At 42.0% G+C, this 26,159-nt stretch overlaps 1 protein-coding gene across 1 annotated transcript; it reads right to left on the bottom strand.

Annotated features, from left to right (window-relative positions):
• Positions 1-20,531, bottom strand: dpys (dihydropyrimidinase; the record flags this gene model as incomplete). Its single annotated transcript, XM_079503678.1, has 9 exons — positions 1-737; positions 1,604-1,811; positions 3,158-3,300; positions 6,596-6,737; positions 7,061-7,217; positions 7,618-7,807; positions 16,580-16,759; positions 19,366-19,524; positions 20,280-20,531. The coding sequence occupies 9 exons, from the start codon at positions 20,529-20,531 to the stop codon at positions 678-680; spliced, it is 1,491 nt and encodes a 496-aa protein (XP_079359804.1). The 3' UTR covers positions 1-677.
• Positions 20,532-26,159: the final 5,628 nt, after the last annotated feature.

Below are 26,159 nucleotides of genomic sequence, written 5' to 3' on the forward strand. Positions count from 1 at the left end.
GACATCACACTTGTTCATCGCCTTATCATCCTTCATAACTATTTATTGTGGCAAAAAAGCACACCTTTATGAGTCACATTGAATTAAATTGCTTAATACCATAATATGTGTTCTATGGCAGGGTATTATACTAAAGGTCAGGCATAAAACTCAACAACTGAGCAAATGGAGTAAAGGGTAAATGTATTATTTTGAAAAAGAGCATAGTTTACCTAGCCTGATTATCAGATTCTACAGTTCACTCAGTGGAGTGGGCGGGGTCTATGGGCTGGAAACCAGGCTATAGTTTACCTTTACAGTACCTTTAGTATTGGTTCCCAAATGTTTTCAGCTCAAGACTCAAAATAGACATTTTGGTGTCTCTACGGGAGACATGAAAAATGAATCACTATTTCAATAATAGTGAAAATTGCTGATTTACAAGCTGACAGCACGTCACACCGCATTGCAATGCATTAAACAAAGCATCCCACAAATGAGTGCTGACCCATTGTTTGGCAAATACTGATAGTAAGAGTAATGGGCTTTTTTAGGAATGAAAACATCAAAAGCGAAAATATAATTAAATTTCCAGAATGAATAATACTCAAGGCTTGAATGAAATACAGTACAGATGTACATTGCATATAGGACACACTGCAGCTGGGATGTAATAGCGTTAGTCCAGTAGCGTTCATTCATAAAGATATGACATGCCCTTCATAGGGCTTCCTGTCCACAGCTGTAGGTTTCCCCACCTGTAAACCAAGCACAAAGAATTACATTTTGACTCCTCTCGAGTAATATTCACCTGAAAGAATCTAACGTCTACTATACACACTGAATAACAATACAAGGTAATGTTGTTCTTGTCCTACTCTTTATATTATAGCCTCTGTCAGGTGGAAACCTCATTATGTCCAAAGTTCGAAAGTTAGAATATGAAGAAACACGAGTTAGAATACGGAGATAAGAGGTTTCTGCCCAACAGCAACGATATTATACTGGTGCATTTCCTGCTAAAAAAAACATATTGGCATTACAACAATTTAATTTACTCGGTCTCGTCCTTAATTTGACTTGGACTTGACTAGGTCTCGGACAGAGGGACTCAGGACTCCTCCCCCACGAGTCCACTCGAGTCATGAGTCGACAATGCAATGAAATAAATGTATTATAACCATATTGAACCATATTCACATTAACATTATAAGAGAGCTGTCTGGCGCTTGACAGCTATCTTGTTAAGTAACAGAGTGTAGCTGACGCGCCTGCCTGCTCTCGCAGTGTTTTCCGTACCTATGAAATGAGAAAAAAGAAAAAAAAATCTGGTCTCTCTAGTCGGTCAGGGTCTCGACTCGGACTCGACCCCCTCCCACACTCGGTCTTGACTAGGACTCGCCCCCCTCGGACTTGCTTTAGGTGGACTCGACTACAACACAAATTCTTTTATCATTTACATTTTTGAAAATCTTTTGGGACCCGATTAGAATTGGTCTGAAACCCCAAAATGGGTCCTGACTGATTGTTTGGGATCCACTGCATTAGAGGGTTGGTATGACTATGACTAAAATGTAGATTATAAGCAATATATTAAACTGATACATTAATTAGGAAGACTGACCTGATCTCGCTGCTTGATTCTTTTATACACAAACTGGGAGTAGGGCTGCCGGTGAATGAACCTGCCGTGGCCTGGTGTTGTCTTTAGCTGACCATTCTCATACACCACGCTCCCCCTGGAGATGGTGACCACAGTGACACCATGACACTCCATGCCCTCAAAGATGTTGTAGTCCACAGCCTGGTGGTGGGTTTGGGCTGAGATCGTTCTGTGCACACACACATGCACAGGCAGACACACACAGGCACATAAATACAACAATTGTGTGTATGTCTATAATAGGTGTAGGCCGACCTCGATTAATCGACTAATAGATCGAGGGAGTCTTAGTCGGCTACCAATCAGTCGATTAGTTGATTATTATTATTATTATTATTATTATTATTATTATTATTTTGCATGATTCGATTTAGAGATTATTAGCCTAATTTGTTATATTAATTAACAAATACTTCAAAATAATAATTTATTGGGTTGTCAATAATAGGTGCCGTTTTTGGACCCAAATGCAGAAACGCAGGGCTCAAGACAAAAGCAGGACTTAGACAAACGCAGGAAACCAAAGAGGACAATAGATAATAATACACAACACAGGCAAGCAACACGACAGGCTCAATGGGGAAAACACACTGTCAACGTCACCACACTGGACAGGAAAGGGACTAAATGACATGGGAAGGGCACACAGGGAGGCAGGGGGCAGATGCCAAGATACTGACTTTTATTGACTTGATACGGACTCTCACTCACAAACGTCATACTTCATACTTTGTCCAGCACCGCTGATCCGTCCGATATGAACGTATTATGGCCATGAGCATAAACATATTTTTCTTTTTGAATATTGTGTGTGTATATGATGTTTTTGCATAGTATTGTATATTTGTCTGTCATTAAATGTTTCAATGAATTGAATACATAGGACCCCAGTGGAAACAAGCCATAGGCCTAGTGCTTTCTTGGGTTTAATCCTTTTAGCAATTCTATTCTATTCTATCCAAATTTTCTTCCTTGAAGACAGTCTTTCATGGTTGATCAGTGTGTCAACAGCACCATCTGCTGGTGAGTATGCAAGATTTTTCAAAATGGGCAATGGGGATCCTTGAAATTAAAAGGGTTGAAAACTACAGCACTGGAACCCAAATCTACATTCTCATGGCCCTATCTTGGGGGCACCTTACCCTTTATCCCTAAACTTCTTTGCCATATTTTACTATCTTGAAAAACATTTTAAAATAGTTCAACTAGCCGATTTACATAAACACGTTGTGAGCTTGTAGATCTGCTATTTGAACTATTTTAAAATTGCAAATAAGTTTAGGGATAAGGGGTAAGGGGTGGCGCAAGATATAGCAGTCAGTGTTATTGTAACTTTGAAAGTGTACGAATGGAATACTCTACTGACTCCATACTCTCTCAGAGTTACAGACCCAAAAGGGTCCCTTTGGACCCCCGGTCAGCCCGTACCGAACGTTGAAAGACAGTGCTATACAGTACAGTACATAACTATAAAACTCTATAATTCAAATGGGTATCTGTGAGTTCTGTGCTGACCTTGTCGATTTGGGGTCCCATATAACCACATCAGCATCGGATCCCTTGGCGATGCGGCCTTTCTGGGGGTAAAAGTTGAAGATCTTCGCCGCGTTGCTGCTGGTTACGGCCACGAATCGATTCTCATCCATTTTGCCACTGTGCTGAGGAGAGAGAAACGTTCACAAAACATCAAACTTTCAATGTGGTGCCACGGTGAATGACAATCCATACTATCCATACTACAAGCTCGAAACGTGTCACTTTGCGACACGCTTTAGGCCAGTCAATCTAAGATTTGACCCAAAAGAAATTGCAAAAGTAATCGTTCAAGGTTTTTTATGGTTCATCCAAATAACATATTAAAAATAGAGTATTATATAAATTGTGGATCATGGTAAATTCAGGGGTTGAAAGTTGGATATAAGGCAAAACAAATTAAATTTTGATTATGCTTTAAGAAGCATGTAATCATTGTAATGTGTCAAACTAGGGGATTTTCATGATTCTGAATCCATTCCAAGCATTAGTTTTGCACGAAAAACGCTCCTTGGGCTAAAAGCGGCCATAGCCTCTTACCAAAATGCGCCCAAATGTGATGAGGTCAGCACATTTGGGCAAGTGGCTATGGCCTAAGATTGTTTTTTTTTGCCTTAGGGGCCTATAGGTTTTTAATGGTACTCCAACTTCAACCCCTGAATTTACCATGATCCACAATTTATATAATACTCTATTTTGTTATTTGGATCATACAAAACCTTGAACATTGCTCTTGCAATTTATTTTGGGTCACGCCCCTTTTTAGCTTAGATTGACTGGCCTACTTTGAGCTTGTGGATTTGCTACTTTTGATGCTTTGTTGTGACGTTGTAAAATGTGGAGATAAATGGTTTCTGCCCGACAACAATGACATGTTATTTCTAAGCACTGGTGCACAGTGGTGGAAAGAATCTGATACATTTACTTAAAGGGCCACTTCACCCCTTTTGCAACCAAAGCTTATTTTAATGATGTTTAGGACACAATAAACACTTTCCACTTTATGTGTGTAATATGATTATTGTTTTTATATATATATATTTTAGTCATGACCCCATATTCATGACCAAAAACCTGTCATGAAAATGTGGTCTCACTTCCTTCCTGGACTACAAAGTCACACCTCCATGCAGCCTCCCCCCTCTCCACAAGGAGGGGAAGTGCACTAAAGCAGTATGGGCATTGTAGGAATAAGCCTATCTCACAGAATTTCCCTGCCCCCCTTAATACGCCCCCTTTCGGGGTTAGTGGTGATAGCGTGACGTCACTCCATAGACGCTACATGTTAACAGAGGTAATTTAAGAAGTCTACAACTTTTGTTTTCTCAAGGTAAGGTTTGTTCTATCTGTTCGAGCTGATTTACCAGCTTGTTTGCTTCATAATAATATTGGTCTGTCACATCTTTACATTAGAAAATGTACTTAGATTCTCCAGAGAAAAAAACGTGTAAATGCTAATGTTAAAGACACCACTATTTACCGGAAGTGGGCGTGGAAAGCGGGCTGTGAGATAGGCCTATTCAGCAATCCAGTCAAACCCTAGTCAAACACACAGACTTCATTATTTTTCTGGCCATAGGGTGCAAATTTCTAATTGTGCTACTGTTATCTATCTACTACAAATACTATTAACATTGAGTGACTGGAGTTTCTTCCAGTGGTGAAATGTCCCATTAAAGGACAACTTCAATCAAGGTTCATGTTTTAGGTTGTTATTAGAGAAGGTAAAAAAAAAGTGTGTTATTTATTCATTTATTTTTCCATTTGCTGCTTTCTTGGGGGGATACTAGGCTATGACTATCAGTCATATCAAAACTTGACTATTGAGAAGGTGCTGCCAGACTTACTAAAGAGCCGCGGACGTTCTCGGCTGTCCGCAGCTTCTTTTTCCGGGTTTTTAGACAGCTGGTCTGAATCTGCGCGACGGCCAGATTCCCGGAAACGCTCTCCTCCGCGGCAGTCGTCCGCGGAGGTGGAGCTTCTTTTCCATCCACCAGCTGTCTAAAAACTCGGAAAAGAAGCTGCGGACAGCTTCTTTTGTCCGCGGCTGTCGGACGGTTTGCGCTTAGGTGTGGAAACACTGTAACTCCCTCCTTACTGGCCTACCAGCATGCACACTTAAGCCTCTCCAATTGATCCAGAATGCCGCAGCTCGCTTGGTCTTCAACCAGCCAAAATTGTCTCCCCCCTTCTCCACTCCCTCCATTGGCTCCCGGTTGCTGCCCGCAAAGAGTACAAAACTCTGATGCTGGCCTTCAAAGCAACCAAAGGTATGGCACCCCCATATCTTCAAAGTCTGATCGGACCCTACAACCCGCCTCGTGAGCTCAGATCATCCAACGCTCCACACATCCCACTCTTCTCCCTTCTGGCTCCAAAACGATGGAATGAACTTCCCATTGCAATCAGAACTGCAGACTCACTCTCAATCTTCCGCCGTAGTCTGAAAACTCACCTGTTCAGACTCCATCTGGGCCCGTAACACTTGCCATAGCAGTTGCAATAGCCTCAACAAACTTACAGGTGTATGCAAAGGCTAAACTTATTTAATTTAGATTTATAATTTAGGATTTTATTAGATTTACAATTTTGCATTTTATGTAGACGTAGCACATATTAGCACTCTATGTATACCTATAGCTTCCCTGTACAGATAATCTACTGCTTCCCTGTACAGATAATCTACTGTTAGACATAAATTAGGTTCTTAGCATGCTTATGTAATCTTGTAATCTTGTCAAAGAAAACTATTATTATTATACTTATTATTATTATACTATACTAGATTATTTTGTCTTTCCATCATCCATCATCCATCATCATTCCACACATTCAGCCTCTTCTCAAAGTTGTCTTAAGACATTAGTCATAAACAATATTGTAGCTTTTATCCCGTCTTAAAGGAATCTTTAAGTCTTACATTATCGTGATGTATTTTGTTGTACAAGTAAAAGCCGTTTCAAATGGGGAGCGAGTGACGCAGGCGTTCTCGCCTGGATCAGCAACGCGTCTGCACATGATTGGCGCGTAGCCGTGTTGAAAAAAGCTGACCACAATCCAGCTCTAGCCACCCGCGGGTGTGTGCACGAAACCAGCACGCACAAACACTTTCACGGGACCGCGCACGTTTACTTCAACGCCCATCAACTTCTCTGTGCGTCCAAAATAATCACCCGCCTCTCACTGAAAATGAAATACCATGGCGTGTCAGTCACTTCCCAGAGGCCTTTAAAGGTGTAAATTTGTAAATGTAAGTTTTGTCACTGTATTGATGACCCCCAGTGTAAAATAAAGGTGTACTAAAAACATGAAATAAACCAGAGCAAAATAAATCTGTACAGTAACAGTTAATAACCCCCAGAGTAACATAAAACATGTACAGTAAGAGTTAAGCTATAGGAGCACAGTAACTGGACATACCACTCCCTTCTCCCAGATGACGGACATCCTGTCCTCCACTCCATTCACTCCATTAGGGATCTTGGTGAAGTCGTCCTTGCCCAGGGCCTTCTGGCACATGGAGAAGGTGCAGTTGTCTGTGCCCGTTACACTGAGATCATCACTGGCAAAGAGATGAAAGGAGAAATGAAAGAATTAAATTGTGTGTTTCCCCCTGACTGTCTATCTGTACAGTAGTACTGTATCTAGTATTTTTATCCATTTATATGTTGGGTATTCAAAAATAGCAGCTCTACAAGCTTGTACATCTACTATTTTTGAACAATATCAAAGATGTTTTGGAACATTTTGGATAATCCTGAGTGGTGCCTGGCACAAACAAACCCCTTTCACATGTGGTCTGCGGCCAAATACATATCCATTTGGGGATCCTTGACATGAAAACGTTTGATAAAACTGACTTAGTGTACTTTTAGCTGCACATACTTGGCCAGAAGGTCCATGAGGTACCCAGGGGTGCTGGGGTCCGGTCTCAGTGGAGGGCCCATGACAAAGCTGGCAGCGTGGGCCCAGTCCTTATTCCAGTAGTGGCATCCATCTGTACCCAGACCTGCTGCAATGGGCTCCCCAAACACCACACGTCCTGGAGAGAGACAACCCACATCCATACTTGAAATAAAGTCACAAAACCTACCAGTCCCAGTACTCGGAGAAACACACGCACGCATCTCCATAATTATTTTTTCTTTTTGTAATTGAATGCCCTATTTGATCACACTAGATCAAAAGTAGCAGATCCACAAGCACGAAACGTAGTGTGAATCTGCACATTTCGAGCTTGTAGATCTGCTACTTTTGCTGTTTTTGAATTAGAATCCTGAAAAGTAACAGTTTTGGACATGTGAGGTTTCCACCCGACAGAGACGACAGTACAGTCAGTACAGCACACACAAGATCATCCTTTCCTCTTCCTCCCAGCATGTGGCAGTGTGTGTGTGTGTGTGTGTGTGCGTGCGTGCGTGCGTGCGTGCGTGCCAGCTCACCCTCCCTGCGTGCGTTGGCCACCACCTTGGCAGCAGACTTGCTCATGACGTGGACCACATACAGGGGACAGTTGACAGTGTGGGCGATGGTGATGGCTCTCTGGGTGGCCTCGGCCTCCACCTCCTCAGGGCGACACAGTTCGTGGCCCTCGGGCCCCGTGATGCCCAGGGACAGCATCTTCTTGGCCCCCTGTGGTGGTGGGGGGGGGGGGGTCGGGAATAAAGAAGCAGGACAGATAAAAACATGTTATTTGTACCTAAATGAAAAAATAAATAAATAAAGCTACCAGTGCTTAGTGCAGTGGTTCTCAAACCTGTTCATATCAGGACAGCCAAATTGATGTATATTTGGCCAAGGACCCCCATTTGAAAGGTGTTTGTGCCAAGGACCTACTGTAGCCAATTTAATAGTCCGGCAGCCGGGGTTGTGGGGTGGGAAATTTGGTATATAGTTTTTTTTATTGGCCTGCTATTGACTTGCTGACCAGCTGTCGGTATGGAGTAATTTTTGAGGGGCGCTAGCCCCTCCTATACACAGGTTTAATGTTTGTCTTGTTTGTAAACGCATTGACAATGAAGGGAAAATTTACGTCATAATGTGTTGTTTACGTCATATTATCTCTTTATTGTTAATGGCGTTTAATGTTTGTGTTGGCACCGTTTGTTTTACATCACTATTAGTATTACATCACCTACTGTAATCAACATGAGATATAAGTGCCCCTCACTTAACACGGGTGTGATTTTTTTATAGGGGTTTATATGTGAGGGGTTTATTTGTGTTGTCAAAAATGTCAACATTTAATTATGCTTTAAATACCTTATGACATGTCAAACTAGGGGGTTTTCATGATTCTGAATCCATTCCAAGCATTAGTTTTGCACAAGAAACACTCCTTGGGCTAAAAACGGACATTGCAATCATCACAAATGTGATGAGGTCAGCACATTTTGGGGAATTTTGGAAAAGTGGCTATGGCCGTTTTTAGCCCAAGGAGTGTTTTTTTGTGCAATACTAATGCTTGAATTGGATTCAGAATCATGAAAAACCCCTAGACTGAGATGTCACATGCTACATAAAGCATAATGAAAATGTGAAAATCTTGCCTTATATAGGATGTCAATGGTATAGTCACATATTATAAACCCAAATACGCCGACAGCCGGTCAGCATATGAATGTATGTATATCTAGATTCTAGACAATATTTTAGGGCAATAAAAAAAGACTATATACCAAATTTCCCACTTTAAACAAAAGAAGCCTGTCGGCTGCCGGACTATAATCACTCCTCCTTGAAAGGCGGAGTGGTTAACCAGTAACCTGACTCTGCCTGCATCTGGGCTCTCTCAAGCAGAAACGATGAACCGGAAGCAGCGGGACAAACATTTGATATCTGGCTCCGTTCTTTTGGCAAATCTAGAACTTCCTGCCAGAGAGCTAGCAAATTTAAGACATCCGGTTGCTTTCAGAATAAAAGCGTGGTTAATTAAATAATTATTACATTACATTATTAGTATTGTTATTACATTACAGTTATTGTGAAGACACACATTATGTTTCTGTGTAAAAATAAGTAATTAAAAAACGTAAAAAAGTTATCTAAATGGATAAATGCCCAAGTCCATGCACTGGAGTGCCCAAGTCCATTCACTGGAGTGCATGGACTTAATAAAGTGGATGCTGGACAAAATCCCTGCTATGTTTCGACTAGTGTGACATACGCACGCGTCCGGGGAGACCTCCTCTACAACACCACACTGTCCGCTAAGCAGCAGAGGTGTAAAACAAAAATTGGCACCAGGTCACAGGTCAAAAAACATAAAAAAACTTCCCATTTCCAGACTACAGTGGACTAAAGTGGACGCTGGACAGAAATCCCTGCTATGTTTCGACTAGTGTGACATACGCACGCGTCCGGGGAGACCTCCTCTACAACACCACACTGTCCGCTAAGCAGCAGAGGTGTAAAACAAAAATTGGCACCAGGTCACAGGTCAAAAAACATAAAAAAACTTCCCATTTCCAGACTACAGTGGACTAAAGTGGACGCTGGACAGAAATCCCTGCTATGTTTCGACTAGTGTGACATACGCACGCGTCCGGGGAGACCTCCTCTACAACACCACACTGTCCGCTAAGCAGCAGAGGTGTAAAACAAAAATTGGCACCAGGTCACAGGTCAAAAAACATAAAAGAACTTCCCATTTCCAGACTACAGTGGACTAAAGTGGACGCTGGACAGAAATCCCTGCTATGTTTCGACTAGTGTGACATACGCACGCGTCCGGGGAGACCTCCTCTACAACACCACACTGTCCGCTAAGCAGCAGAGGTGTAAAACAAAAATTGGCACCAGGTCACAGGTCAAAAAACATAAAAAAACTTCCCATTTCCAGACTACAGTGGACTAAAGTGGACGCTGGACAGAAATCCCTGCTATGTTTCGACTAGTGTGACATACGCACGCGTCCGGGGAGACCTCCTCTACAACACCACACTGTCCGCTAAGCAGCAGAGGTGTAAAACAAAAATTGGCACCAGGTCACAGGTCAAAAAACATAAAAAAACTTCCCATTTCCAGACTACAGTGGACTAAAGTGGACGCTGGACAGAAATCCCTGCTATGTTTCGACTAGTGTGACATACGCACGCGTCCGGGGAGACCTCCTCTACAACACCACACTGTCCGCTAAGCAGCAGAGGTGTAAAACAAAAATTGGCACCAGGTCACAGGTCAAAAAACATAAAAGAACTTCCCATTTCCAGACTACAGTGGACTAAAGTGGACGCTGGACAGAAATCCCTGCTATGTTTCGACTAGTGTGACATACGCACGCGTCCGGGGAGACCTCCTCTACAACACCACACTGTCCGCTAAGCAGCAGAGGTGTAAAACAAAAATTGGCACCAGGTCACAGGTCAAAAAACATAAAAAAACTTCCCATTTCCAGACTACAGTGGACTAAAGTGGACGCTGGACAGAAATCCCTGCTATGTTTCGACTAGTGTGACATACGCACGCGTCCGGGGAGACCTCCTCTACAACACCACACTGTCCGCTAAGCAGCAGAGGTGTAAAACAAAAATTGGCACCAGGTCACAGGTCAAAAAACATAAAAAAACTTCCCATTTCCAGACTACAGTGGACTAAAGTGGACGCTGGACAGAAATCCCTGCTATGTTTCGACTAGTGTGACATACGCACGCGTCCGGGGAGACCTCCTCTACAACACCACACTGTCCGCTAAGCAGCAGAGGTGTAAAACAAAAATTGGCACCAGGTCACAGGTCAAAAAACATAAAAGAACTTCCCATTTCCAGACTACAGTGGACTAAAGTGGACGCTGGACAGAAATCCCTGCTATGTTTCGACTAGTGTGACATACGCACGCGTCCGGGGAGACCTCCTCTACAACACCACACTGTCCGCTAAGCAGCAGAGGTGTAAAACAAAAATTGGCACCAGGTCACAGGTCAAAAAACATAAAAAAACTTCCCATTTCCAGACTACAGTGGACTAAAGTGGACGCTGGACAGAAATCCCTGCTATGTTTCGACTAGTGTGACATACGCACGCGTCCGGGGAGACCTCCTCTACAACACCACACTGTCCGCTAAGCAGCAGAGGTGTAAAACAAAAATTGGCACCAGGTCACAGGTCAAAAAACATAAAAAAACTTCCCATTTCCAGACTACAGTGGACTAAAGTGGACGCTGGACAGAAATCCCTGCTATGTTTCGACTAGTGTGACATACGCACGCGTCCGGGGAGACCTCCTCTACAACACCACACTGTCCGCTAAGCAGCAGAGGTGTAAAACAAAAATTGGCACCAGGTCACAGGTCAAAAAACATAAAAGAACTTCCCATTTCCAGACTACAGTGGACTAAAGTGGACGCTGGACAGAAATCCCTGCTATGTTTCGACTAGTGTGACATACGCACGCGTCCGGGGAGACCTCCTCTACAACACCACACTGTCCGCTAAGCAGCAGAGGTGTAAAACAAAAATTGGCACCAGGTCACAGGTCAAAAAACATAAAAAAACTTCCCATTTCCAGACTACAGTGGACTACAGTGGACTAAAGTGGACGCTGGACAGAAATCCCTGCTATGTTTCGACTAGTGTGACATACGCACGCGTCCGGGGAGACCTCCTCTACAACACCACACTGTCCGCTAAGCAGCAGAGGTGTAAAACAAAAATTGGCACCAGGTCACAGGTCAAAAAACATAAAAAAACTTCCCATTTCCAGACTACAGTGGACTAAAGTGGACGCTGGACAGAAACCCCTGCTATGTTTCGACTAGTGTGACATACGCACGCGTCCGGGGAGACCTCCTCTACAACACCACACTGTCCGCTAAGCAGCAGAGGTGTAAAACAAAAATTGGCACCAGGTCACAGGTCAAAAAATATAAAAAAACTTCCCATTTCCAGACTACAGTGGACTAAAGTGGACGCTGGACAGAAATCCCTGCTATGTTTCGACTAGTGTGACATACGCACGCGTCCGGGGAGACCTCCTCTACAACACTAGTCGAAACATAGCAGGGATTTCTGTCCAGCGTCCACTTTAGTCCACTGTAGTCTGGAAATGGGAAGTTTTTTTATGTTTTTTGACCTGTGACCTGGTGCCAATTTTTGTTTTACACCTCTGCTGCTTAGCGGACAGTGTGGTGTTGTAGAGGAGGTCTCCCCAGACGCGTGCGTATGTCACACTAGTCGAAACATAGCAGGGATTTCTGTCCAGCGTCCACTTTAGTCCACTGTAGTCTGGAAATGGGAAGTTTTTTTATATTTTTTGACCTGTGACCTGGTGCCAATTTTTGTTTTACACCTCTGCTGCTTAGCGGACAGTGTGGTGTTGTAGAGGAGGTCTCCCCGGACGCGTGCGTATGTCACACTAGTCGAAACATAGCAGGGATTTCTGTCCAGCGTCCACTTTAGTCCACTGTAGTCTGGAAATGGGAAGTTTTTTTATGTTTTTTGACCTGTGACCTGGTGCCAATTTTTGTTTTACACCTCTGCTGCTTAGCGGACAGTGTGGTGTTGTAGAGGAGGTCTCCCCGGACGCGTGCGTATGTCACACTAGTCGAAACATAGCAGGGATTTCTGTCCAGCGTCCACTTTAGTCCACTGTAGTCTGGAAATGGGAAGTTTTTTTATGTTTTTTGACCTGTGACCTGGTGCCAATTTTTGTTTTACACCTCTGCTGCTTAGCGGACAGTGTGGTGTTGTAGAGGAGGTCTCCCCGGACGCGTGCGTATGTCACACTAGTCGAAACATAGCAGGGATTTCTGTCCAGCGTCCACTTTAGTCCACTGTAGTCTGGAAATGGGAAGTTTTTTTATGTTTTTTGACCTGTGACCTGGTGCCAATTTTTGTTTTACACCTCTGCTGCTTAGCGGACAGTGTGGTGTTGTAGAGGAGGTCTCCCCGGACGCGTGCGTATGTCACACTAGTCGAAACATAGCAGGGATTTCTGTCCAGCGTCCACTTTAGTCCACTGTAGTCTGGAAATGGGAAGTTTTTTTATGTTTTTTGACCTGTGACCTGGTGCCAATTTTTGTTTTACACCTCTGCTGCTTAGCGGACAGTGTGGTGTTGTAGAGGAGGTCTCCCCGGACGCGTGCGTATGTCACACTAGTCGAAACATAGCAGGGATTTCTGTCCAGCGTCCACTTTAGTCCACTGTAGTCTGGAAATGGGAAGTTTTTTTATGTTTTTTGACCTGTGACCTGGTGCCAATTTTTGTTTTACACCTCTGCTGCTTAGCGGACAGTGTGGTGTTGTAGAGGAGGTCTCCCCGGACGCGTGCGTATGTCACACTAGTCGAAACATAGCAGGGATTTCTGTCCAGCGTCCACTTTAGTCCACTGTAGTCTGGAAATGGGAAGTTTTTTTATGTTTTTTGACCTGTGACCTGGTGCCAATTTTTGTTTTACACCTCTGCTGCTTAGCGGACAGTGTGGTGTTGTAGAGGAGGTCTCCCCGGACGCGTGCGTATGTCACACTAGTCGAAACATAGCAGGGATTTCTGTCCAGCGTCCACTTTATAAAGTCCATGCTCTCCAGTGAATAGCATTTATCCATTTAGATAACTTTTTAATTACTTATCTTTACACAGAAACATTACTTATTACTTATTTTTTACACAGAAACATAATGTGTGTCCTATAGCATCGTTTAAATGCTTAATTTATAGTTTTAATGTGCAAATTAAACTTTTTTTCAATACTCTAGAGGGTACTCTTATTTTGAAGAGATCGTCCACCGGAAGTCTTATATTTGCTCACTAGATTTGCCAAAAGAACAGTGCTTTGATATCTCCATAATAATTTCGTGTTGTAGTCTTGTTAGGTTGTGTTTACATTTGCGCTGTGGCACACGCGTTGATCCCGCCTCTAGCGGCCGCATACGGCTGCATATCGCTCCGGTCTGATTTGGTCCGGAGTACATCGTCTCTGCCCGAGAGATACCAGACTCACCCTTCTGGCAGAATGCAAATGTTGTCCAGGTTCCACCAGGCTAGTTAACCAGTAATGTCCTTGGAGTTCACAAATTGCACTGCCTGCCACCATTTGAATTTTGCTTATCTTGCATTTACCACCCTCTAGTGGTGATTTTCTGCCTTGAACATTAAGATACACTGGGGAAAAAAGAAATAAGCAAAAACAAAAAGCCAGTTCTGGCTTTAATATTGTTTTTTGATTACTTATGCTGATATAATAATGTAAATGGGACTGACACTAATATTTCAGGTACAGTATGTTAATGTTGATGAACAGATAAGGACCTAGTCTATCATGGGTTATTCTCAAATATCCTTTACAAGAATACTTTTCAGGATATCAAACATAGTAGCTAATAAACACACGTACTGTATAGGTGGCAAGCTAGTATTATATTAATAACAAGACAACCCAGTGAACCAACAGAAGAGGTTTGTTTTTGCCTTTGTTCTGCCTGGCTAAGAAGACATGATAAGGAAATGCTGAGGTGAACCGAGGATAACAGTTATCCTCAGTTCAGTTATCTGATAACTGCACATTCCTGAATGTGTAATTCAATAGCTTTGTCATACTGTCTCTATAAATGTTAACAAAGGAGGATTCTCTGCATTCTGACCTCTGTGAGGCAGTGCTTCTCAAAGTAGGGTCCTGGGGCCCAAAGGGTCCTTCAGTGGGTTGCAGAGGGGTCCCCAGCAAAATTAGTTAATGTAGCATCAGGCGTGTGTGCGTGATCATGAAACCTACACACTTTTTTGGGACATGTACACAGATTGAGCAGTGCCTAAAATCAGGTTTAAACATTCACCAGGTCCACCACTGGTATGTTTACACGAGAGCACACTTCAACCGTAGTCGGGGAACACCAGAGTGTTCCAGACTTCCCTCTCCAGAGAAACATTAGTGACTTCCTCCTGGGGGATGACATCCGGGATCTCCATATATGGGCATTACCATATATGGGCTTAATCACGTGATGTCACAAGGCATGACCATATATGATCATGCCTGGGGTGACGGGCCAACACCCCCAATCGACCAACCAACTGACAGGAAATGCACGTTTTCATAGTAAATGCGACCTGCGGTTGCAATAATAGTACTAGGCCTATTACTGCTACATGGTACGGTAATTACAGTACTGCTACTTTGTAACCCAGTGTACATACCTGTTACTGATATGCTGCTTTTGTATAATATAATGTACATATCCTTGCTGTCGGGCAGAAACCTTGTATCTCCATATTTCAAAATTTCGCGTTTTTTGTAAATTCATACCCTCATGCAAGGGTTTCACACAAAGGTTGTGAAGATAGCAGATCGGCTAATATCATAACAATAATAATAATGTTTAAAAATAATAATAATGAAAAAGGAATGGTTTCTGATACCTGACAGTGACGATATAATGTATGTATATTATCATAAATCTGAGCAAGAAAGTACTGCCGAAGCAGACAACCCGCAACACTCCAGGTTAGAATAAAGTTCTTACGGTGCAAGGCTCGAATATACAAGTTGAAATGAAGAAAATGCCAGCACTCATTGTATGTCCTTTTGATATGAATTTATTTACCTCTGATGTTGATAACGAACGCGTTTCGGCCTGTGTGGCCTTCGTCAGCGTTATCAAAACTGACGTTAGCGCTGACGAAGGCCACACAGGCCGAAGCGCGTTCGTTATCAACATCAGAGGTAAATAAATTCATATCAAAAGGACATACAATGAGTGCTGGCATTTTCTTCATTTCAACATATTATCATAAATACCTATTACCATGCATGCTGCCGGTACTGTAGCCTCATACCATTATCATTGTCAGACATATCTGAGAGGGATATGTGACTGCATGTCATATCTCCATTCCTCTTCCCTTTAAAAAGAAAACTACAAATGATGGAAAAACATCAAGTTCACCCAGCGAATTCTGATAACAAATTCCAAATAATATTGGGAATTAATGGATACCAATAGTTCTATGATTTCGTTGTTGTCGGGCAGAAACCTCTTATCTCCATATTTTAACATTTTGAGTTTTTTGGTAAATTAATCCCTTACTTGACCATACTACAGCATCACACAAGAGTATCAAAAGTAGCAGATCCGGAAGCTCGAAGTGTGGTGCGGAGCGACACGCTTTGAGCTTGTCGATCTGCTACTTTTGCTATATTGAATTTATAATCCTGAAAAGTAACAGTTTTGGACATGAGGTTTCCACCCGACAGAGACACAACACCCTGGTACCATTCATTTATGAATAGACCAGGGGACTATATTTGGTACCCTCCTATTTCTCTCATCACCAAATCTAGCTAGCTCGACCTTATAAATCTTCTATTTTGGCCAAATGTCCACCTATAATGCCATAACCAGAATCTGGATGCTATAGTGTTCAATGTAGGTAACCAAAATGTTGATCCTCAGTAATTATTGCTCCATACAAACCTCTGCAATAAGGTCTCCGTTCTCAGCATGCACCTGAGCTATGGCTCCAATACGCTGACACTGGGAGAACGCAGCATACAGCTCATGGTCCTGTAGCATAAACACTCCCTTATAGGCCATAAACATCTTGAAGGAGTTGACACCTTTCTCTCTGGCCAATGTCTCCATCTCCCCCATAACCTATAGGAAGAAGAGGGAGCAGAATACACTATAAAAAGGAGGGAAGGTCAGTGTGAGATGGAGTGTTGCATGGGGGAAAGGTCTTTGATATGGAGTGTTGCATGGGGGAAAGGTCTTTGAGATGGAGTGTTGCATCATGGGGGAAAGGTCTTTGAGATGGAGTGTTGCATCATGGGGGAAAGGTCTTTGATACATGCCTAATTTTGTAGTGACACAGAGAGAAAGAGAACATTTTGTTTATCGTTGCTGTCGGGGTGAAATCGTTCTCCATATTTCAACTTAAGTTATTATGTAAATGTTTTCCCCTAAATGAACAACCTACTTTGTCTTGCATGTGTGTCAAGACAAATATTCGTTTCAATCAATTTGTGAGTTATCTGACTGAACTGCTATTTTAGCCATTTGTTTGTGTTGAAAGTGAATGTGGTTCATTCTGTCTGTGGGTTTTATGATACTTAACCAATGAAAATGATTAACAAAAGCTTGTGACTAAATAATAATTACATTGGTCCTAATGGAACTTTTTTGTTGTTGAAAAATAACAGTACTACAGCAGGGGCCCAGGACCCCTTAACTGAGAGAGATTACATCTCTCTCACTACATTGTTTACAATTGTGTTGCAGATTAAACCTTCAATACTTTGTACTCTTCCCCCCTCTACACGTCACACGAAACCTCAATCTCTACAAGTTGTGAGCTTGTAGATCTGCTATTTTTGGCTAATGCTCCTCAGAATAGGGAATAGGGATGCTAGGGTTTAAGTTGGTTAATATAAAAAGAATAACATCACGCAAAGATTTGGAGGACATCCCTATAGTAGCTCTGAGGACGAGTCCTGTTGAACATCCCCTGACCTACAGAACATACATGTAGAGCTTCAATATTTATGTATGTATAGCATGTTTTATATGAGATGTAAAAACATGGTTGGTTGGTTGGTTGGTTGGTACAGTAACAAAGCAAAGCCTCTGAAGCTCAAGCTTCCTGACCACACATAACAGAACTTGTGGTTGTCCATTGAATGCTCCACCCCCTGTACCTCATCACTCCACCAGGTGACAGCCACATGGAGGCTATTCACCTTTTTCCTAGGCTGTGTGCGCTCCACTTCCTGTCGATTTCATTGGACATCATTGGTCATCTGACCAGTTTCATTGGATTTCATTGGATCAAATCGACAGGAAGTGGAGCACACACAGACCTAGGACAAATCTAGGGACAAATAAAGAGGATAGTGCACGGTGTTCCAGCAGAGGTGCTAGATAGAAAGCTCATAACTTTCATGTAAATAATGAGATCCAGAACAGTTTAGAATTAAACAGCAGTCACCCTTCCCTTTTCAAATGTTTTATATCATCCACAGCACTTGAATGAACAGTATCCATGTTTCTTTGTCATTTCACAGAAATAAAAGTTTGACACAACTAATTAAAGAACATGGAAAATCCACAAAAGAAAATATACAAAAACATTAACATTTAGTAAATGTACTTGTCCTTTATCTTTCAGTCTGTTATACACAACATTTTTTCCACAGTTATGAAATTTATATACTTTTTGAAATAAAAACAAAATCAACTTTGTACTATTCTCTTTTTGTGATATCCTTTTTATTATTTCAGTTCAGGGTCAGCAACTCTCATGCACCTCTAGCACCTCTGCTGGAACACTCCATCATCGCAGTTCCTGTTTACACTGAGCATGTGCAAACCTCCCTCTTTATTTGTCCTAGACACAGCCTAGGAAAAAGGTGAATAGTCACAGCACACCCCCCTGTACCTCATCACTCCACCAGTAGGTGACAGCCACATGGAGGCTATAGTCACAGCACACCCCCCTGTACCTCATCACTCCACCAGTAGGTGACAGCCACATGGAGGCTATAGTCACAGCACACCCCCCTGTACCTCATCACTCCACCAGGTGACAGCCACATGGAGGCTATAGTCACAGCACACCCCCCTGTACCTCATCACTCCACCAGGTGACAGCCACATGGAGGCTATAGTCACAGCACACCCCCTGTACCTCATCACTCCACCAGGTGACAGCCACATGGAGGCTATAGTCACAGCACACCCCCCTGTACCTCATCACTCCACCAGGTGACAGCCACGTGGAGGCTATAGTCACAGCACACCCCCTGTACCTCATCACTCCACCAGGTGACAGCCACATGGAGGCTATAGTCACAGCACACCCCCCTGTACCTCATCACTCCACCAGTAGGTGACAGCCACATGGAGGCTATAGTCACAGCACACCCCCCTGTACCTCATGGAGGCTATAGTCACAGCACACCCCCCTGTACCTCATCACTCCACCAGGTGACAGCCACATGGAGGCTATAGTCACAGCACACCCCCCTGTACCTCATGGAGGCTATAGTCACAGCACACCCCCCTGTACCTCATCACTCCACCAGGTGACAGCCACATGGAGGCTATAGTCACAGCACACACCCCTGTACCTCATGGAGGCTATAGTCACAGCACACCCCCCTGTACCTCATCACTCCACCAGGTGACAGCCACATGGAGGCTATAGTCACAGCACACCCCCCTGTACCTCATGGAGGCTATAGTCACAGCACACCCCCCTGTACCTCATCACTCCACCAGGTGACAGCCACATGGAGGCTATAGTCACAGCACACTTTGGAGTCAGCTGTGCTCCGCCAGCGGTCGTAGGCCTCCAGGAGAGAAGTGCCCCTTTGGGGGATGACAAAGTCCATAATCATAGTAGTGCCCCCTGCCAGGGCAGCCTATACACACACACACACACACACACACACACACACACACACACACACACACACACACACACACACACACACACACACACACACACACACACACACACACACACACACACGAGTACAGTACAGAGTACAGTACAGTTACAGTATGTCAAAATGTACAAGATAGCAAGAGGTATTGATTATGAATGAGGGGCAGAGCAGGGAATGCGTGATTTGCAATGACGAGGTTAGAAAATTGAATACCAATGATTCGCCACGCAACTCCTTGCAACCATTATCCCCAATGGCAGTTGCAAGGAGTTGCATTGGTGTGGTTGATCTTGTTTTGTTGCAAGTTGTTGCGATTAGTTGCAAGGAGTTGCAACTGGTGTGGTTTGGGTTTTAATCCATAAATAAAATTGACTGGTGCCTACAATTCCATCAAAAGGCTACCATGGACTAACAAAATCAAAAATTGGAAAGGGAAAAAAAAAAAAGTGTTTTTTCTTATTTTATTTTCTCATTTAAAAAGAAAAATGTCGGTGTTGGGAAAAAAAGTGTCACTGTTTAACTGTTTTTAGTTTTTTCTTGTTTATCACATTTATGTACCTTTTTTATTATGTATTGTATGTCACTTAATTACTCATTATCTGTCAAAGATATTTTGAAGTTATGTCATAATACAAAATGCCTAATAAAAACAGTATTTAAAAAAAAAAAAAGGCTACCATGGACTGATTACTTCCTATTGAAACCTCTGGACTCCTTCATGTTGTTACCTTGGTACCGATATGGAAGTCATCCACCGCTTTAGTTCCCATGAAGGCCAGCTCCATGTGGGTATGGGTATCAATGCCGCCAGGGATCACCAGCTTATCAGTAGCATCGATAACTCGGGCTCCCGGCGGGATTTGAAGATTTAATCCAACTTCAAGAATTTTCCCATCTTCAATGTAGACGTCACTGATTACGGAGCAGTCCTCATTCACAACTCTTCCACCCTTTATTAGGATCATGCCTTGACCTGCCATGCTTTGCTGGAGGAAAGTGGAAGCAAAAGTACTTTAATTACCCAGATGGATTCAGTCTGGTCAGATAGCGGACACACCTCTCTAAAACCAATGCAATTATCTAACTGTGCAGTAGTCGCTTAAAAGAAAACGGCATGTGCCTCTCGATCCAGATCCTGAACACATTAGTGCTGTTACAGCTAAAGGAAGCGCCGCTGTGTTTGTTTTCAATTTATTTAAATGCGCAGCTGGTCAAAAGTCCGGCCGACCATATCAGTCGGACCCCAGAACAACGGTCGCACCTGTCAGTAAATAATTGACGAGGTGAGTGTTGACTTCTCTGGGGTAATGTCTGGGGTAATGAACCAGACTCCTAATGTAAACAGTGGGGGGCTGTTCCTATTGTTCTGAATGGACTCCTCTCTACACTGACTGCATAGTATATGTAGTACAATCCAAAGAGAAAAAGTATAAATGTGAAGAAAATAACTTTAAAACATTTACAAAGTGCTGCACAGTTCAACAAGCAAATGGTTTAGTGCTAAAGTTAAATATACAGTAATAAAACTAAAAACAGCGTAGAAATAATACAATTTGGACCAATTTGGACCAAAGTCTACTGCTCGACCTTCACAACTATATTCACAGCAGTAAAGGTGAAAATGTGTGAGTGGTTTGTGATGACCGGTGGAATGACTAAGTTGACCTCTGAAAACCGGTATTTTCAAAAAGTCTGTTTCTTAGAAGTTAATTGACACTACCCAAAATTAAATGCAGCTCTTCTAAACGTGCACACTCACACTCTCTCACACACACACTTGCTTATGGTTGTCCATCGAATCCGATGATGACGTCCACTTCTATCGGTGAGTACGTTGGTGGCTGAAAAGTCCTATCCTGGACCCACAAGTCCTGTTGCATGTAGGACATGTATATGTAGTGGTAGCAGCAACTGTAGTTGTCTTCCTTTTGTTTCTCCTCTCCTGCCTGTCCTGTCCTGTCCTGTCCTGTCCTGTCCACACACACACGCACACACACACACACACACCACACACACACACACACACACACACACACACACACACACACACACACACACACACACACACACACACACACACACACACACACACACACACCAATACTAACTGTAACATTTAGCAGTCGGCAATTAACCAGCCTTTCTTTGCTCCATGCTCTTTAAAAGTTTAAACAGCACCATTCACCAGAATAATATAATTTCCATAAATGCAAAGTTCCCAAAATAAGTGGAACACAATTAGAGAAGTGAGGACATTAGTTCAGAACAAAAAGTGTTTCTACTCAGAGAGGTTAACTTTTATTTATGGAGGGTTCAACATTACCATGCTGTTTTAAAACCGTAGCCGTCTTTTATTATTTATCAAACTTTTGAAAATATTTTTATATAAATTTATTTTCAAGAGAGACGTGGGATATATCTTCCAAAAATTAGTGCTAGAAATGTTAATTTGGTCATGTGACCTTTACCAGTGCAGTACTCCTGTTATAAAGCATTGAGTGGCATATAAAACACTGCATTATGTATTCAAATTCAAAATATAATTAATGAGTTTGCAACTTGGGAGGTAAGAACACCGCATATCATTCAATTATCATCATTTTGCATAAAGTATTGATATAGATACTGTAACAGCCATAGTAATGTCAGCCATAGTAATGTAATGAAGTAAAAAAGAAGAACAAATAAAAGTAAGCAAAATATATTGATGTTAGAATTGCTAAAGTACAGGTATGATTGGATGGAATGGATAGTGCAAGAAGGCAGAAAGCATAAATATCCTATGCATCAAATTCACGTCTATTGCAGTTCTTGCAGTGATGCTATTATCCAGAATATATCCAATGTTATTTTCACTGCCAAGAAGAGCCAGTCAGTGGTGGAAAGTAACTACGGTAAGTGCATTTACTCAGTTTGGAGGTACATTACTTGAGCATTTCAATTTATACTTCTACTCCACTACATGCCAAAGGCAAATATTGTACTCTACTACTACTATACAATTTGATATGCTAGTTACTTTGCAGATGTAGATTATTATTATAAAACATTAGCCATTCAAAAATAGCCAATCAATAAGCTCACAACGCGTCCCCCCATATAGATGGACCATTTTGGGAAAAGTTTGACAAATCTTCAATAATGCCAGTAGTTTTGGATTTTGATGCGAATGCTTTTGTACTTTTTACTTTTTACAAATTTCGAATAACATGACGTTTTACTAAGAGAGTATGTTTATGTTGTGGTATATCTACTTTCACTTAAGTAAAATAATCAGACTACTTGTTCCACCACCAGTTATTAATGCTAAGCACAGTGCAACTTCAAATCTGTAGACAGCAGCCTAGCCTGTAGTCCAGGAGGGCATTACTGTATGCTCCCACAGCTAAACAAAACCCTGCAGGCCTCGTGAAACAACAAGAAAGGACATCACCTCCATTACAGAAGCTTTTTATTTTGGGGTTTGGGTTAACACATTTTGGAATTTCTTTTCCATCAGATTACCTTCATATAATATTGCATTGTAGACGATTATTTTTTTTATTGTGCTACTCCAGTGAACTGATAAAAGAAGGGAGTGGCTCGCTGGCCATTCGGTGGCCATTCGGTGACCCCTATATATAATACCTTCGATCTGGGATCCCTCAAGGATCTGTACTTTGTCCCCTTCCTTTTGTCCCTCTCTACACCAAATATCTTCACTGAAAATTGGCCAATTTAGCCGATTGTCCGGTGCCGTCTCTGACGACATGCCCACAAGGGTTCATGTGGTTAAAGTGCATCTGCAACCTCTAACACAGCTTTCAGAACAACTTGTCTTTATGAAAACTCCCAAAAAACGAATGACCAAAAGACAAAAAATAAACTATTTAAATTTTTTATTAAAAAAAAGAAAAAAGAAAAAAGAAACCAGACTTCAGATAAGGATGTGCGATGTCCCTGGACCATGCATCTGCCTCTCTTTCATCAAGTGTTGTGGGAGAGAGATTAGCATTTTAGTGCAGTGGATTGTGGTGGTTGTCGGCACCCGCATCAGTCCAGACAACTTTTTTCCCCATCCATTAGTGTATTACGAAAACAAGACACATTGGAGAGACAAAGATGCATGCGCTGGCGAGATAAGCCAGCGCACAGGGCTTAGGAACACCTAACCTTCACAGTTGCAATAAACAATAACATGTGACTTAAGAGGATTTACATAAGATGAGAAGAGTAATCAGAGGGAAGAGGAAAAACCAATGAGGCAGCAATGGCATCTCTTCAACAGTCTCTGTGCTGCTGAATGAGGGAAAGTTACAATTCTGCTTGGATTTATAGGGGAGGGAATGCCATTATCTCTGCAATTTTCCTTTACTAACTATAGCACAAACTGGACAGACGTCCCATGATGTTATTTGTGTCCTATGACATCCAGTGAGCACCAAGTACAGACACTTTAACATACAGGAATGATAATAATATTATTCTCCGACAGATTATCAGTGCTTCACTGCTTAGGCTGAAATAAGGCTGATTGCCAAGTTTGTGTGGCATACACATTATCACACTCACTGTAACACTGTAACAATAGAACGGCTGTCGGCTAGAAACCTTGTATGTCGAAAATGCTCACTTTTCAGAAAATGGGGGAAAAAAATAACCTAAATTAAAAACGACAGAATTGTCCACCTACACTTTCACTGAAAAGATAGCAGATCTACAAGCTCATAACACATTGCGACAGGCTGCGAGCTTGTACATTGTGCCACTTTTCTTTGTAAAAAAAGGAAAAAAACAAGTTTAAATATGGAGATAAAAGGTTTCTGCCCGACAGCGACAATATTATAGTTGCCATGTCAGAAGCTCGGAAAGAAAAAAATATATAAAAATAATTGTTGGAGGATCACGGTTTCAATGACCTTGTTAATTATTTTATTTTGATTGTAGGACAGAAGAGAGGAATGCTTTTTATTTCTTTTTTTCTTTTTCTTTTGGGGAATGAAATTATTTCACCTTTTCATGCCCTTCTAATCAAATGTACAGTAATCAGTTCTGTCAGCCGTTTTTCATTGTCCTGTTTTAGGGGCAACACCATTTGCTCATTTTCCTTTAATCTAACTGCATTACCTGAAGCATTACACCCCCTACACAGTACACACACACACACACACACACACACACACACACACACACACACACACACACACACACACACACACACACACACACACACACACACACACACACACACACACACACACACACACACACACACACACACACACACACACACACACACAGCGCTCCTCCTGTGTTGTCATAGCATATTTTGGGATCATCACAGATGTCTTCAAATAAATGATGAAGAAATGCATCAAAGTGAGCCTCCTGCCGGGAATAATTTAAAGTGACACATCTATTGCTCTTTTCATCCGATGGTGAAGTGTTTCAGAACTATAGTGGAATGCTGCTGCATTACCAGCAAGCAGCTGACGGTTCAGCAGCACTGCATTTCCACTAATTGTAGTCCAGATGGCAGTGTTCTCCTCAGGTTGAACACACAGAATGGAAATCGTGGCTGTCGGGTGGAAACCCTGTATGTCCCAAACTATTATTACGTTTTCAGGAGTTAGGGGGGGAAGAAAACTTTGTTCCAGTGGATGTCGTTGTAATTTAGTCACAAACTCTTGGTAATACGTGTGAATGTCGTAATTTAGTCACAGACTCTTGGTAATACTTGTGAATGTCGTAATTTTGTCACAGACTCTTGGTAATACTTTGCATTGGTTCATAACTTCATACCGGTATTTATAAAACTCATAGACAAAAGTAACCAATTAAAAAAAAATGGCACAAATAGCAGAACTACAAGTTCTTGTAGATCGGCTATATTTGCTACTTTTGTGTCCTTGTAGAATAGAAAAGGCAGGGCATTCATTTATGAAAAACACATAAAATGTCAAATATGGAGATACAAGGTTTCTACCTAACAGTGACTTGTGCCATCATGAGCGCTAAAACATGATACAGAACAAAAAATAAAAGAAATACTGCACTTACAGTGAAACACCAGTATAAGCCACATTGGTCCTAATAAGCAAAATTGAATAGAATTAGAATACCTTCTGTCTTCTGAAATTGTTTTACATTCTTGAAATGTCACCCAAGTGGAGATTAGAACTGAAATGAGGAAATGACAGAAATAATTGATATTAATACTAACTCAATCTGCAGTATATTACTGTCAATATAGTATTACAGTAGAAATTTGTACTCTTGAATTGAGAAATAAATATCCATGTAGTAAGGCATCAGAAATGACATGAACTAATGTAAAAAATTCCCTGGCACTACGGATATGAAAAGACACTTGGAGTCTCCAGCTACTTCAAAACATTTGTCAGTCACATTGTTGCAGCTCAAGCATCACAAGGCAGCTGTTAAGCAGACTCTAAAAATGTTAAGCTTCCAACAATGGGAGGCAGAAAATGTGAAGGGAAACAATTAAATTACGCCTTGCATGAAGTTTGCTTTTCATTTTGTGAGGCAAATTTAGTGCCATGGTTAATCATTATGCTGTTGAACACGATTTGCAAAAATATTCAAGAGCTTTATGTGCCTCACTGCCC

This window comes from Electrona antarctica (genome assembly GCF_951216825.1).
Source record: "Electrona antarctica genome assembly, chromosome: 6".
Classification (NCBI taxonomy): Eukaryota; Metazoa; Chordata; class Actinopteri; order Myctophiformes; family Myctophidae; genus Electrona; species Electrona antarctica.